The sequence below is a fragment of the Gobio gobio genome (genome assembly GCF_949357685.1).
Source record: "Gobio gobio genome assembly, chromosome: 2".
In the NCBI taxonomy this organism is placed as follows: Eukaryota; Metazoa; Chordata; class Actinopteri; order Cypriniformes; family Gobionidae; genus Gobio; species Gobio gobio.
The window spans coordinates 44,484,545-44,500,376 of record NC_137098.1 but is presented as its reverse complement, the minus strand read 5'-3'; the positions used below and the strand labels follow the sequence as shown (position 1 = coordinate 44,500,376).

General features: G+C 41.1%; 3 protein-coding genes across 5 annotated transcripts in view; all 3 read left to right on the top strand.

Moving 5' to 3' along the window:
* Positions 1-2,229, top strand: part of plekhg4 (pleckstrin homology domain containing, family G (with RhoGef domain) member 4) — an 85,315-nt gene extending 83,086 nt beyond the window's left edge. For 2 of the 3 annotated variants that reach the window (XM_079810478.1, XM_079810476.1), the window contains exons 20-24: positions 32-148; positions 260-508; positions 588-784; positions 1,006-1,064; positions 1,220-2,229. In XM_079810478.1, coding sequence (XP_079666604.1) covers positions 32-148; positions 260-508; positions 588-784; positions 1,006-1,044 — 602 coding nt within the window. In that variant the 3' untranslated portion in view covers positions 1,045-1,064; positions 1,220-2,229. The remainder of the gene's footprint in view (positions 1-31; positions 149-259; positions 509-587; positions 785-1,005; positions 1,065-1,219) is intronic. The other variant, XM_079810477.1, reaches the window with a different exon arrangement.
* An 8,663-nt stretch (positions 2,230-10,892) lies between these two features.
* LOC307142099 (leukotriene B4 receptor 1) lies at positions 10,893-15,215 on the top strand. Its single transcript, XM_079842633.1, has one exon. It carries the CDS (start codon positions 10,923-10,925, stop codon positions 11,952-11,954), a length of 1,032 nt encoding a protein of 343 aa, XP_079698759.1. The 5' UTR covers positions 10,893-10,922; the 3' UTR covers positions 11,955-15,215.
* On the top strand, positions 12,958-15,215 carry LOC307142092 (leukotriene B4 receptor 1). The gene has a single exon (XM_079842620.1). The coding sequence runs from the start codon at positions 13,033-13,035 to the stop codon at positions 14,092-14,094; it is 1,062 nt and encodes a 353-aa protein (XP_079698746.1). The 5' UTR covers positions 12,958-13,032; the 3' UTR covers positions 14,095-15,215.
* Positions 15,216-15,832: the final 617 nt, after the last annotated feature.

Sequence of the window (15,832 nt, the reverse complement as noted above, 5' to 3'; positions counted from 1 at the left end):
TTCTGATACATGTTTATATGTGTGTATGCAGAAATTCGAATGCAGGAGATGGTTTCTATGGGGGTGGGCAATAAACCCTTTCTGGACATTAAACCCAGTGATGCTGCTATCAACGACAGAGCCATTGACTACATTATGAAAGGCAGAGGTGAGACTGTTTAACATGACAAACTCTTACTAAATTCTTAGTATTGTTTCAAAATAAGCAGCAAATGTTTCCCAGGGCTGATTTTACTAGCATCATGCTCTCCTGTTACAGGGGCCAGGACGAGAGCATCCATTGCCGTCTCACTGTTTGACCACTCAAACCCGTTCAAACGAGCTGCAGTAAACGCTCCCGTTAATGGCCCCCCGGTGGCTGGTGGCCCCTCCTCTTCCACGCTGCTGGGGCCCTTAAATCTGCACATGTATAGCAGCCAAAGCCTGTTAACAGGGGAGAGACCTCTCATCAGCCCCTGCATCGAGGAAGACGAGCTAGAACATGAGACTAGCAGTCAGCCGTCTATGAGTATGTATCACAACATGTTTGAAAGTGTAAACATCTTCTCAGAAGCCACATATAACGTGTGACTTGATTGTGTTTGTAGCTACAGAGAGTTCGGGTTCGTCGTCTCACTGTCTGTCAGGTAGTGGCTCGAGCGGGTCAGACAGCGGATGTGTGTCCAGTCACCTTCCCGAGGCTTTGTCCGAGGAGCCCAGCTCACCATGTGACTCCTCCTGTTACTCCTCCATCACCTCTCCGACCCAAGAGAAAGCCTGCTTTAACAGCCAGTACATCTCGGCGGTTAGTATCACGTGTGTCCATTTCAGATGGCTAATATTTTGATTGCACATCTTCAGGTCCACAACAAATGTCACTGATGCAGAAACATGTCGTAACACCCATGCTTATGCTAGCATTAATCCACACACTCCAGAAGACACTGATCACCTGATAATCAAGTCAGAACCTCCCCTTTAACATGCGCCCCCTTAACCCCTGCGCCCATGTCCTTCTCATCACAGGGAGAAGCTCAGGTGATTGGTCCCTCTACTATAGTGTGAGCAAAGTAACCGCTGCTGCAGTAAGTCTGGCTTTCGCTCCATGACATCACATTTCCACAGCTATGTGCATGTGCATTAATACACTCATCTCAGCATATTGAAAATATTATACACGCTTCAAGTAGGAGCTTATACACACATGCTTGTACGTAATGCATGTTTTTCTGTCCTGCAGGTTTAAGACCTGTCTGCTTCAGATTGAGAAGACAACATTGCCACACTGAAGAGGAGTACAGAGCTAGTATTTATTGTTCCTACTGAGTGCAAGCAAATCTCTTCCAGAGTTTAAAAGCACTCGAAATAGCACTGTTTCTCTTTTTCTTTTTTTTAAGCCACTTTTAGCTTCAATAGCTTTTATATAAATTTAAAAATGATCTATAAAAGTGAATAAATATTCTTGTATTTATCTTCTTTTCAAATGTTACGATACATTAGTGTTCTCAGATGTATTATTAACTGTAAATACTATAGTAGTGTACAAAACACTTCTGAACTCTTGCGGTTTTTCAGTTCCCACTCTTTTTCGTTGTTGTTGTTGTTGCCCACTTTGCTGCAGACTTCATCTGGTTTGACTTCGAAAAATGCCCGAATGTTAAAAGGCATGTCTAGATTTCTGAGCATCAGTTACACTAAAGGTGTTAAACAATGTTTAAAGCATTTGTTGTAGAGTTTCTGTTCTTTCTAGTGTTTTCATAGTCTGTGGACCTGTGGTCAGTGTGCGGTGGAAACCGTTTTTGATAGCTGGCTTGATCCAGAATAAGAGAGCATTAATTCAGATCGTACGACTGACCTCAGGTCAGCTCTCCCCAGCGTTGCTGCTCCTGGGTGCTGGGTATTGCTGCTACCTGTTTGGAAATGGGAGAGTTTTCATTTCAGTTCTCTTATTTGCATTAATAAGTATAACAAAAAACAACATGTAAATTGTAAATAGTTGCACCAGTGGTGCTTTGAGGACATAGCATTTAGGAAGTAATCTTTATATGTGTATTAACCAGACAACATGGGAATCACTTAAGTGCCATTCTCTGTTGCCAACCCAAATTGGAAGTGTACAAACAAACGATAATTAAAAAAAATTTGCAAGTTCCACTTCTAACTGGAGCATGAGTATGTACTCAAGCGTTTCATTTTTCAATCTTAACAAGTTCACACAGAAGTAATAAAGACGGATTGCTTTGTACCGATAACAGAAGTGTGTTTTATTGATTGTCTTGAATCTTTCATGATGATTGGCATAAAGTAGAGAGACATAGCTCACAAACCCTGAAGGTTGGTATTCAGTTTCTGCACACTGACTGAGCTAACAAACAGATTCATTGTTACTAATGGTGTTACTCTGCCTTGGGGCCAAGCAGTATGTGGTTTAAATTCGTGTAAACTCAAGCAGTGTGAGAAATAATGCTCAATTAAGTTTACTGTACCGTTTTAGCCCGAGGAACATCAATAGCTTTTTCTCAGTAACTCTTTTGTTGGCCAGACTTTTTATATTTACATACTGTATATGAAAAGCAACAGACATGTAGCAAGCTTAAACAGGCTAATGTGTCAGGAAATACTGTACCTAGTGTTTGCTGTGGCTCTGAAATGATAGACACTTTTTTGAGGCTTTTTATATTTCTCTGCAACCATAGTATCAAGGTTTGTCCGCAACAAGGAGGAAATTGATCCTTCATTAATCATTTTAATCTAAAACAAACAAACAAAAATTCTTCCAGAAATTTAATCTTTCATTCAAATTCTTTAAAAACCTCACCTGGAGACCTGGAGGATATAGACTAGATTTGCAACAAACCCTGCCACAATTTTTCCAGCGTTTTTTTTTGGGTTGTTTGTTTTGTCCACACACGGATGGAAACAAACTCGAGAATGGAATGAAATTCAATGAAGCATAATTGGCTGAATCATTCACAGCGTGTGTATGTGAGTATGATGGGCTTTGAGCGCTCCAGTGAGGCTGCATGAGCTGTTTTATTTGTCTTACACGCACCATCAATCTTTAATGATATTACAACCAAATCTGAACTTGAGGAAGTGGGAAAAGCTGGATATGAATAATGGGAACATACTGATTGATGTAAAATTTAGTACACATATCCAGGCTGTCATTAAATTACTGAAAATCTATCCAGTACATATATATTCATAAAACAGGGTCCTATTCCTAACCCTCACATTGCACCTAGCCTAAATCTAACCATTAGGCCTAACTCAAATCCTAAACCTAACACAAGCAACAATTAAGACTATAATGGTGTGGAATAAATAGTTTATCTCTGTGTCATATTATTCATATTGTTATATTTCTGGTGCAGTCTCTTTTCTTCTCCTTGACCCTGTGCTAAGAATGGATGCTGTGTGATATTTATCAACTTCTGTTTTCAAGTTTTATGGAGCACTGGACAATGATCAACCCGTACTACAAAACCCCCAGCAGGTGGCGCACAGTCATGAATAAAGCATCCTTCTTTGCTTCATCTGTAGTGTTTTTTTTTATACATTATGATACTCTGGAAACAACATAGTCATGAAGTCATAAAACTGCTATACATATCATAAACTGGGGGTTACATCGTTTTAATAAATATTAACACAATTTGAAGATTTTTCACCATATCAAGAGATAAAGGAGAGAGTGTTATATACAGTAGGGTGACTTTTCTTACTTTGGAACTTTCTTATTGTGAGATGTTCATAAATTGCCATTCAAATGGTATTAGGAAATTTTTTTTGTAAAAAAATATGTATATTCTTGAAAAAAATATATATATTTGATGACCTTAAAAATACCGTGGTATATGAATATGGTAATTGTTTAGTATCTCAGTAAATATCAAAATACCATGGTTTTACCATTTGTTGCCACCACAATGCTTTCTTTGCCTTTACTGTTTGTCTTATTTCAGTATAATATAGGCTAAGTATATTATTTAAGTTTCCACTGGTCTGTGCTGCTGGAATTTAGGAGTTTCTGTCATGCTGACACTGCGCTGAGTGATTGTCCCGGGCTTCTGGGCGTCTTGTCTGCATTAGTTTTCTTTGCGTTGTAAATGGTCTGTGTCATTGCGCTGCATTAGTTCTGCCTCCATCCGGGTTCTGCTGGTATCCACTCATCATCTCTCTGTTGATGCAGATGGCATTCATCAGCACTGCAGCCTTTGCTCAATCTGACAGTCCTGTCCTCAAGCCGCCCACCCTGGCTTCAACCAGTATAGCCATCCTGTCCAACGGAGTCTTCTGGGAGAGACTCAACTGTCTGCTGATCTCCCACATTATATTCATCATGGGGGCCATTTCTCTACTCCAGCGGTTCTCTAATGCACCTGCGGCGACACACTGCTGTTGCATATCATGCTCTCCATAAAATCTGAGCAGGTGGCTGAGAGGCAGTGCTGGGCCAATTGTGCTCCAGAGAGAAGTTATTGGCTGTTGCCTGTTGGAGATGTGCATGGTTCCCAGGTGCCTCATCTGTTCAATCTCTGTCAGGTGCCGTCATCTTTTCACATTTATAGCATGTGTTCGAAAAATCAAACATGGAACATGGAAAACCAACATATGCTGTTGTTCTGAGTGTGTGCTAGAGGTCTCGGAGGAGAGGAGAACACTGTCTGGATTATCCCTGTAAAATGACATGTGGTCATTCACTTCCATGTCTTCACATCCAATTAGATTAAGTGCATTTCATATTTAAATCACTGGATTATGAAAATAGGTATTATCACATAGTTTTTGTTGTTGTTGTTGCAAAAATAACGAATTATTAACATTGATATAGCCTACACCATTATAATTAAGCATACCTAAGGCATTTTTAGGCATAATTATATGAATAAATAAATAATTTTGTGCAGATAAATTAAACAAAACATTTATATTATGAAATGTTCATTTTGGGTACTTTATTGCTTTATTTTATTTTATTTATTGCTACTCTATTTTATATCACTGCTGTAAGAGTTCATCTGCATTACATCTGTACCTTTTTACTAACATTGTTCATCGAGCCACTAAAACAGCAGCGCTCTGCAGAGCAGGCAGATCCACATGACAGACAGCCAGGTAATGATCATGTTTGCCCTAAACTTCAGCACTGTTTGTAACTCCTGTGAAATTAAACCTCTATTAAAACATCCCAATACAACCGGCCTAACTTGGGCAATAGCCCTCCTTTAAGATAGGCATTTAGTTGAAGATTCTGTCATCATTTACTCACCCTCAAGATGCTCTAAACCTGTATAAATGTCTTTCTTCTGCTGAACACAAAATAAGATGTGTTGAAGAATGTCTGTAACCAAACATTGTGTGTGTTTTTTTATACTACACTCTCAGAAAATAAAGGTACAAAGCTGTCACTGGGCATACCCTAAGGTACACGCCTACACGGTACTAATATGTACATTTAAATGTACTTTTAAAATACTGATATGTACCTTTAAGGGACTATTAGGTACCATTTAGGCGTAAACAAAAAAAAAGAAGAAGAAAAAAAGGGAGTAGTCAATGGGGCCCATTTTACTGTTTGGTTACCCATATCCCACAAAATACCTTCTTTTGTGTTCAGGGGTAGAAAGAAACTCATACAGGTTTGGAACAACTTGAGCTAGTTTCACAAATAACAGTATTTTTTTCCAACATTTCTATATTCAAAATTGTATATTTAAAACATTAATCTCATAACATTATTTAGGCAATTGTAATTGCAGTGTAAATGAATTTTGATTACTGGTAAGATGAATTTAATTGGTATAACAGCCCTAGTGTATCGTATTGAATAGTGTAATTAATAAAAAAAGATCAACAATAAAAATAACTATATGAGGGATGCCTTTTTTTCATCTGGCATTTTGTCATAAATACTGAATATTACGTTTCTTTATCATTTCTGTTTATGCTTACAATACACTCAGCAATTGGGTTGTTTTAACCCAGTGAATGGGTCGATTTAACCCAGCGGTTGGGTTAAATGTTTGCTTAAAACAACCCAATCGCTGGGTTAGTCCATTTTCAACCAAACTTGGGTTGTTTTTAACCCAGCATTTTTTAGAGTGTAGTCTTTAATAGAAATAAAACTGGAGTGTTGAATGTAATACCAGGTACAGAAACAATTATGCATTATTTTGATAAATAAAATAAATAATTATCTTTATAAAATGATGAAGTATGATTTAAACCTATTCACATATTTACACAAAATGTAAGTAAAATAACAATATCTATCATAAATGATCCATCATTTGTATAAAACCATTAGGCTCAAACATTTCAGGTCCTGCAGTGCCTGTATAAAGTTGATCAAACCAGCTGTTTTTGCCCTTAACTCCATTAGACACTGAAATGCTGGATCAGGAAGTCATTCCTCATCCGAAGAAAATTAGCAGTAATGAAAAAATAAACTATAATGTCTGCACTAACCTCATGCAGCTGACATAACTCATTCTGTTGGTTTAAACTCTCAATCGAAAGTAACATTTGCATGGAAAGAATGCATACTTTCATAAATGTCTAAATCAGTCAAATGCGTCAACAAAAGATATGGTTAGGCCTATATAAGGGAAAACAAGTTTTCCACAAAAGAAACAATGCATTGAGGTTTGTCTATTACGGTATGAAGTATGACCAGCAGATGGGGCTACTGTCACATTCACCAGCACAGACTTCTTGCTTTTGTTTTGACAGATCCGAGGTCTCCAGTTGAGTTGTCTTCTCTGATTGTACGTGCACATAATCAATATTTCTCTTACTTAAGGTTTTCAGAGCTTTTCGATTTTCATTAAAAAATACTTTTTGGGGTATATGATTACCAAATCACTCCTTAAAACATCCCGTATGTGCATTGTTAGTAGACCTCACTGAATTTTTGCAATGAATGAACATATAACAAAGAATGTGCCTCAAATTTTGAAGGTGGTTCTTCTAGTAGAACAATTCCAAATTCCAAATAGTTCATTTCTGGAGCTCTGACTTTTTAGTAGCTCAGTGAATCATGTTCTGTTTGCCAGAAACTTCCACGGAAACGTACACAATTTGGGATAGTAAAACTGTTTCTTTAGTATGGAAGCTTGTTTCCGCCACTGAATAACAACAAAAAAAGCAGCTCTGGGACGCCTGCCGCAGATGGCTGATGTTTGGCCAGTCGACAGTCGGCCAAGTCATCGATCAAGTGGCACTGGAGCAGTTTATTGCGTGGTTGCCCAGGAAGACCGCGCAATGGGTCCAGTGCCACCGGCCGGCGTCGCTGGACAAAGCCATCCAGCTGGCGGAGGATCGAATGGTGGCGTGCCCAGGGGTCGGCGAACCCCTGCCGGCGGCTTCTCTCTCTCTCCCCTCTTCTTCTGTTTCCTTTTCTTTTAGGCCGGTGCCCGCTCCCCGGACGAGGGGAGGGTTCCAGTCCCGAGGTCCGCCCCGAGGACGGGTTGAGGAACTCCAGGGCGGAGCATCGGGCTTGCGGCTGCCCTCTAGGGGCAGGGAGCCGGCCAGGTTCCCTCCAGCCTCTGGTCCCGTTTCCCCTTTCTCTCCACGCCAATCCCTTGATTCCCTTCCTGCCACTGGGGCGGCGGGGAAGTCTGGGCCGGCCTGTTGGCGGTGCGGGGACCCGGGTCACTTTATAGATCGTTGCCCAGTGAGGGAGATGGGAACGCTGATCCGGGTCCCCAATGCGCCTCAGGCTGCCCCCGATCGAGCCGGGCTGTACCAAATACCAGTCAGTATTCAGGGGGGTACCTATCCGGCTTTGGTGGGTTCAGGGTGTAACCAGACCTCTATCCATCAAAGCCTGATACAGTCGTTGGCATTGGATAATAGCCGCATGGTTAAGGTACGGTGTGTGCACGGGATGTGGTGAGTTATCCGCTGGTGACGGTTATAATTCAATTTCAGGGACAAAAGCATAGAGTGGAGGTGGCAGTTAACCCGCACCTCCGACATCCGCTAATTTTGGGTACGAATTGGCCAGCATTTGGTAATTTATTGGGGTGTCTATGTGCGGATGTCTCTGGGGAAAAGAAGGAGCCCTGGGGGGTGTTGGACGTCCTCAGAGAGGCTTGGGAGGACCGACCATCGCAAGGCAAAAACGAAATTCAGTATGTCATGGACCTGAGAACAAAACTCCACACATTGGGGCGGCTATCCATGGAGAATTTGTTACAGGCTCAAGACAAACAGAGCCGGCTATACAATAGGGGAACGAAACTGCGTGAATTTTCACAGGGAGATAAAGTGCTTGTATTACTCCCAACTTCTAGCTCAAAATTGCTCGCCAAGTGGCAAGGGCCGTTTGTGGTCACACGGCGAATAGGAGATCTCGATTATGAGGTGGTTCGATCGGATAGGGGTGGGGCACATCAAATATACCACCTTAACCTCCTTAAAAAATGGAGTGAGGCGGAGTCAGTGATGTTGGCAGCGGCCGTAAGCGGAGAGGAGGATCTCGGGCCAGAGGTAAGCACAAAAAGTACATCCCTCGCCCTGGCTCCAGGGGGAGACCACCTCTCGCCGCTGCAGCTCACTGACATAGCCCAGTTGCAGGAACTTTTTGCGGATGTGTTCTCGCCCGTACCCGGTCGGACAAACCTCATTCAGCACCATATCGAGACAGAGCCGGGCGTGGTGGTTTGCAGTCGGCCTTATAGGTTACCAGAACACACAAAAAAAGTGGTTCAAGAAGAATTAGAGGCGATGTTAGACATGGGAGTAATAGAAGAATCCTACAGTGATTGGGCCAGCCCGATAGTTTCAGTTCCTTAAACAGACGGCTCGGTACGGTTCTGTGTGGATTATCGCAAGGTGAACGCTGTGTCGAACTTCCACTTGGGTCATGGGCAGGTACGTCCCCAAATTGACAAAACAGCAGCAGTTGCAACCTGCCTGAGACCCAAGACCAAGAAGGAGGTGAGGCAGTTCCTTGGGCTAGCGAGATATTATAGGAGATTTGTTCCTAATTATTCGGACCTCACTAGCCCACTGAATGACCTCACTAAAAAGGAAGCACCAGACCCGGTCCAGTGGTCAGAGCCGTGCCAGCAGGCTTTTACCCAGGTGAAGGCTGCTCTGTGTGGCGTGCCGCTCTTACAATCACCTGATTTTTCTCTCCCTTTTGTGTTACAGACGGACGCATCGGACAGGGGGTTGGGCGCGGTCCTGACCCAGGAGAGGGAGGGGGAGGAGCGGCCGGTGCTGTACATCAGTCGCAAGCTCTCTAAGAGGGAGACGATGTACAGCACCATTGAGAAGGAGTGTTTGGCAATCCGGTGGGCCGTTCTTACCCTCCGTTACTATCTCCTGGGGAGGGAGTTCACCCTCTGTTCGGACCACGCCCCTCTCCAGTGGCTCCACCGCATGAAGGATACCAACGCGCAGAGTTTTTGAGTTGTGCGATGTGCACGTTGTTTGTGATCTAAGTAATCACGAAATAAAAGTGAGTTTGTGTCCCAGTAAGCCGACCCCTTGTCTTCTTCCTTGTCCCTTTACGAACTTTGTTACAGTCTGGAATATATTTTAACATGGAACATGGGGGCCCATCAGGACTGCCTATGCATAGGGCCCGGGATCTTGTGCTACGCCCCTGCTCACAATTCTGACTTTTATATCTAAGAATTGCGACTTTATATCTCGCAATTCAGACTTTTTTTCTTGCAATTGCAAGTTTATATCTCAGAATTGTGACTTTAAATCTCAGAATTGCGACTTTATGTCTGGCAACTGTGAGGGAAAAAAGTCAGAATTGTGAGATATTATTATATATATTATTAATATTTGTATTATTACTTTTTTTGACATGTATGCTAACCCAGGCCAAGTATGCTAACACCATACTCAGAATTTGACCTCTGCATTTAACCCATCCTAGTTATGGCATAAGGAGTAGTGAGTAGTGAACATACAGACACTGCAAACCGTGGACACACACACACACACACACACACATATATACACACACACCCTGGAGCAGTGGGCAGCCATTTTTTGTTGTTGCTGCAGAGCCCGGTGAGTGATTGGGGGTCGGTGCTTTGCTCAAGGGCACCTCAGTCATTTCCTGCCGTTATTGAGAATCGAACCCATGACCGTTGGGTTACAAGTCCGACTTCTCTAACTAACCATCAGGCCACAACTACCACCTTCAAAATATAGAATGAAAAAACATATAACAAAGTATGAGCCTCAAACTTTGATCAAGTATTCAATATTTATCTGCTATGAATTGAGGTTGTTTAGAAAGCTATTATTTATCCCGAAACTGTGTCAGTTATAGTCAAATGCAAAGTGTGCTGTTGTTGCAACCTACTCCCACTGCCAGAATGTAAAATTAATAGAACTTTTGCGCCCAATTAATCAATTAATATTAGTATTTTCAATATTGTAATTATTTAAAAATAAACAAGAGAACTTTGAAAATTATATGAGACTAGTTTTGTCATTTAACACTAAAACTAAGACAGACATGAAATTATAAATTCTTGACTCCTTTTTTTCCTGTAAATGCTTTTACAGAGAAACTACTGTCTCAGCAGGGCAGTGCAGACGTGTGATAGTGACTCCACCACTGTAATCATTTCTAGTCAATTTAACTGACAGTGTGTGACAACACGCTTTTGGTTTTAATTTATAATAAGTTAGCTAAAGGTTCTCACACTTCTAAATCTGTATTGTGCTTTTTCATATTTCAGTTTCATATAGCTTCAACTTCAGGATAATGAAAGTACAGCCCAACACAATAAGAAAGAAATGATTCCTGGACTATGTGGGCTTCTGATTAGTCTCCTCCTTTTTCTGTCACATGAATACCACCCATCGGAAGGCTGAGTAGCTTTGTAAGCTAAATCATAGGGAACTCAAAAGCAGTGAGTTTCAGTCAGAACTCTGATTCACTGAAACCAGAGACAAATATGAACAGCTCCTCTCTCCATAGTGACAATGATACGATTCTGGAAGACTGGTCATCTGCAGGGAAAACCGCAGCCTGTGTGATCCTGGGCGTGTGCTTCCTGGTGGGTACACCTGGGAATCTTCTGGTGGTGTGGACCATCTTGAAGTATGTGAAACAGCGCTCTCACACGGTGCTGCTCATCCTCCACCTGGCAGCCGCAGACCTTCTGGTGCTGATCACCCTGCCACTGTGGATCTACTCGCTGGCCCGTTCCTGGGTGTTCGGAGAGGCCACCTGCAAAGCCATGGCGTACATCATCAATGCCTGCATGTACAGCAGCGTCTTCATCATCACCATCATGAGTGTGGAGCGCTTCCTGGCTGTCAGGTACCCCTTGAAGATGCTCTATTGGCATAATGGGACATCCATGTCCAGAATACTGGCAGTGACCTGGATCCTGTCATTCATTTTGGGGATTCCTGTCATCCTGACTCAGAATCTAGATGTTGGTGATGATGATGGAGTGGAACACTGCTTGTACCGGGTCTACAACTCTGTGTCTTTTGAAGTCTTTTGTATTTGTTTGGAGACTCTGCTTGGCTTCGTCATTCCATTTTTCACACTTGCGATCTGTTACTGTCAAGTTTCCACACAGCTCCGCAAGGTGCGCTTTAAGGCCAAGCAGAAATCCCTCTTCCTCGTTGGTGGAGTGGTCGTGGCTTTCATTTTGTGTTGGTTACCCCACCACATACTCAATATCGTAGGGGTGGTGGATCTTCTAATTGGACAAGATAATATCCCAAACAGTGCTGTCTTCATTTCTGGAGCTCTGGCTTTTATCAGTAGCTCAGTGAATCCTGTGCTGTATGTGTTTGCCTCCAGAAACTTCCATGTAAATTTACAAAAGTCTGGGATAGTAAAGCTATTTCAAGACTTAACAACACAAATACCCCAAATGAAAGAAGGCTTCTTACAGGATTCTGGACTACAGGATGGAAAAGTCCTAGAAGATCCTAATGGTGGTGAACAGAGGGAACTCGTGGATCTCTGATTAACTGCTAGACTCATTGGAAGTTTAGATATTTTTTTAACTGTCAAATTTATTTAAATCTCTTTACGTAGTTTAAATGTCCTAATATTTCTGTTTGTTAATGATCAAACATTTTTAAATGCCATAATATTTCAAATATTTGTGAAAGTTATTTAAATGCCTTAATATTTCTGTTTTTTTTAAATGATCAAATTAGTTTGAATTCCATCATATTTTTTTTATAGTCAAAGTTGTTATATTTGAGATTACAGATATTCTGATTGAGATATTCTGGATTACAGAAGAATAGGACTCGGGAGAAAAAAGTTAAACACTTACTTAAAGGATTAGTTCACTTCAAAATGAAAATGTCCTGATATTTTACTCACCCCCATCTCATCCAAGGTGTTTGTGTCTTTCTTTCTTCAGTCGAAAAGAAATGACGTTTTTTGAGGAAAACATCCCAGGATTTTTTTCCACATCATAGACTTCAATGCAACCAAAATGTTGAAAGTCCAAATCAATGCAGTTTCAAAAGGTCTTAGAAGGGCTTCAGAGGCTTTACACGATCCCAGACGAGAAATATGGTCTTATCTATCGAAACCCTTACTTTACTGGTTACTTAAAAAAGTAATCTGATTACGTAATTTACATTGCTTGTAATGCGTTAACCCTAAACACTGCCACTTTGTAACATTTTGAAATACATTTTTCTTTCTTTTTCTTTAAATTACTTTGCATTTCAATAATTGTATTTGAAAAAGGTGATTCCAATTCAGCTCAAATGCAATAGCGAGCATGAGACACATTAATAATCTGGAACAAATTCTCAGAAATACATGAATCATGAGATTGAATTGCAATTTCATCATCTTTCTACAAAACCCCTATATCTGCATTCAGAGGCTCCTCCCATGCTCACGTACACAATTTTGGGTTGTCTTTGTTTTATTAGACAACCAGTGTTTTTCTTTTCTTTGCTTGAGAGTTCTGTTTTTCTCAGTTTTCACAAAAGGGAAGCGAGATTTGCTGAGGCAGACTGCTTTTCTAGTTCAGTGGTTAGACGTGTAGCAGACTCGAGTGGATCAGAGAAGGAATCATGAACGCTACGGCCTTTCTTCAGGCAGATGAGGAGACTGAACCGGGCTTGGTGGGGGCCTGTGTGATCCTGGGCTTGTGCTTCCTGGTGGGTACACCTGGGAACCTGCTGGTGGTGTGGACCATCTTGAAGTATGTGAAACAGAGCTCTCACACGGTGCTGCTCATCCTCCACCTGGCAGCCGCAGACCTTTTGGTGCTGATCACCCTGCCACTGTGGATCTACTCACTGGCCCGTTCCTGGGTGTTCGGAGAGGCCACCTGCAAAGCCATGGTGTACATCGTCAATGCCTGCATGTACAGCAGCGTCTTCATCATCACCATCATGAGTGTGGAGCGCTTCCTGGCTGTCAGGTACCCCTTCACCTCAATCAGCTGGAGGAAACAGGCACTGAACAAGGTACTTCTAATGATATGGATGGCCTCATTTCTCCTCAGTATTCCCGTCATTGTAACTCACACTTCGGGAGAAGTTAACGGACAACATCAGTGTACTTTCAGGGAGTACAACTCTGAAATCCAACAGGCTGTGTTTCTCATTTTAGAAACTCTTATAGGCTTCATCATCCCCTTTTTAACTATGTTGGTCTGTTACGGCTGCCTCTTCAGTCGCATAGCACAGATGAACTTCAAGTCCAAGCGTAAATCTACAGTGCTCATAAGCAGTGTGGTTGTGATGTTTGCTCTCTGCTGGATACCTCATCATGTGGGGAACTTCCTTTCCCTCATCTCGCTCACTCTCATGAATTCGAACCCAGACATGGCAAAAAGTTTGGAGGACGCCCGCAACAAAATGAGCATTATAGCAGGAGCCCTGGTGTTCATCAGTAGCTCAGTCAATCCTGTGCTTTATGTGTTTGCCGCACGTACCTTCCGCAGCTCGCTCCGGGAAACCGGAATACAGAAGCTGTTTCAACATCTGTCAAGTGCAGCGTCAGGGGAAGGGAATAAAGAGTTATCATTCGTGTCCAAAAGACAAAGTTCACACACCACCAACTCACAGTGTCTCACAGACTCAAAACTGCCTGAAGATATGGCTGTGGAATCATGCATCTCAGATTGACTCTGTAAGAAGAAGCTTTATACCTAGGTACTTAATAACATTAACAATAATAACCATGATAGCTGTTGTTTCTCATGAAAGAGTGCATGCAACTTTAAATGTAATTTTGCATTTCAGAATGGTATAGAACAAGTATACACATTGAAATCATTTTTGTTTGCCTGTGCCTTGTTCTTTGTGTTTTAAGTATACTCACTGAGACGTTTCTTCAATTTCAACTGCAGATTCTACAATGAAAACACTTACATTTGCGATTCGCTTAATTACTCAAGTGCCTTCATGTGTTTATTAAATGTCTATTTGGGATCCAATTCCCTTTTTATCTGCAATGCATTATGATTTCAACATCTTCCTGATGTGTGTTTGTGACTCTTTTAATGGTGTGAAAGAGGAAGCGGGAATCAAAAGGAACTGAGGTCAGTCTGGAAGAAGATACCATCTGTTCTACTGAAATGTCATTCTTTTCTATAATGTTCCTTTCTTGTAAGAATTAAACATCAGTTCTTTTTCAAATCCCAAACATTTAGATATCTTGCATAGGCCCACTCAGAAGAAAAACTCACCAGGCTGTTTCTTCAACTGTGAAATCGTTAGTTGGCACTTTTCAGTGACAGACCTTCAATGACTGCATTGAAAAGAAATATTTGAATGTTATAAACATTTGAATTTATAACATTTTTGAAAGGCAAAAATTGTACCTATCTGAGTTAATTTAGAACCAGCTGACCATTGCTCAAGATAAAACCAGAGAGAGAATGAGGTAGATGCTTGACAATCTGAATCAGGCAGGCATAGAATATTCACATTTGGCATGCAATTGAAAAGTGAGAGGACTGCAGACAAACTGTCTCTGTCTGGCTTTTTTGTCCGATTTAATTACCGACAGACAGGCGCAAAGAGCACTAAATAACAGAAGCAAAACTCAGATCTCAACACAGTTGCTTCTATGTATAGAAACTGTAAGGAGCCAAGGTTAGGTTTGAGCACCCAAAATATTAGGCAATTTATTCATTGTTTTTTTTTTTTTCTGTGCTATGCGATGCATTACTGTCATGATTTTGTATGGTCTTTTATTAGCTGTCATTTACCAAATTTGACATTAAAATACTTTTTTTTCTGTTGTCCCGTCCTGTTGTGATTTATTTGTCAGCATACATATAGGCTAATTGTTTTTTTCCCCCCTTTAAAAAGCAACTGAATGGATTAAACACTCAAAAACATTACATATGAAGAAAAAAATAGGCTATAATAAGAAGCAAGTTCAAAATGTGACATACTTGCGTTTAGCTACCCTTAAAAAAACCTATGCTATAGTTTACGATGTCCCTGACGGATTGTAGTTGCAAGGTGCAATGAGTAAGACCCGCCCTTAAACGTCATATCAAATAAGTGAAGTGTAATTGGTGGTTTAATGTGCCAGTCAAACTTCCTCTTCATAACTGCAAAAACAAATGCTTGAATCCAGAATAAAACAATTAATGAAGATAGTCAGATAGTCTAAAACCTTGTATTGTGAGAGTGGCAGATGAGAGTATTGTCAGTTTGTGAGGTTTTTGAAAGCACGCTGGCCATATCTAAAATAAAACGTGTATTAATTAAAGATTGTATTTAGGCAACCGATATGACGTGTGAGTGTTCATATCAGTCGTATCAATTCATATCAGGCTATATTTCCAGGCGTTTATTTCTTTAAACGTAAAACGCGTTTAAAACACTGAGTGCGTTTAAAAAAAAGAAT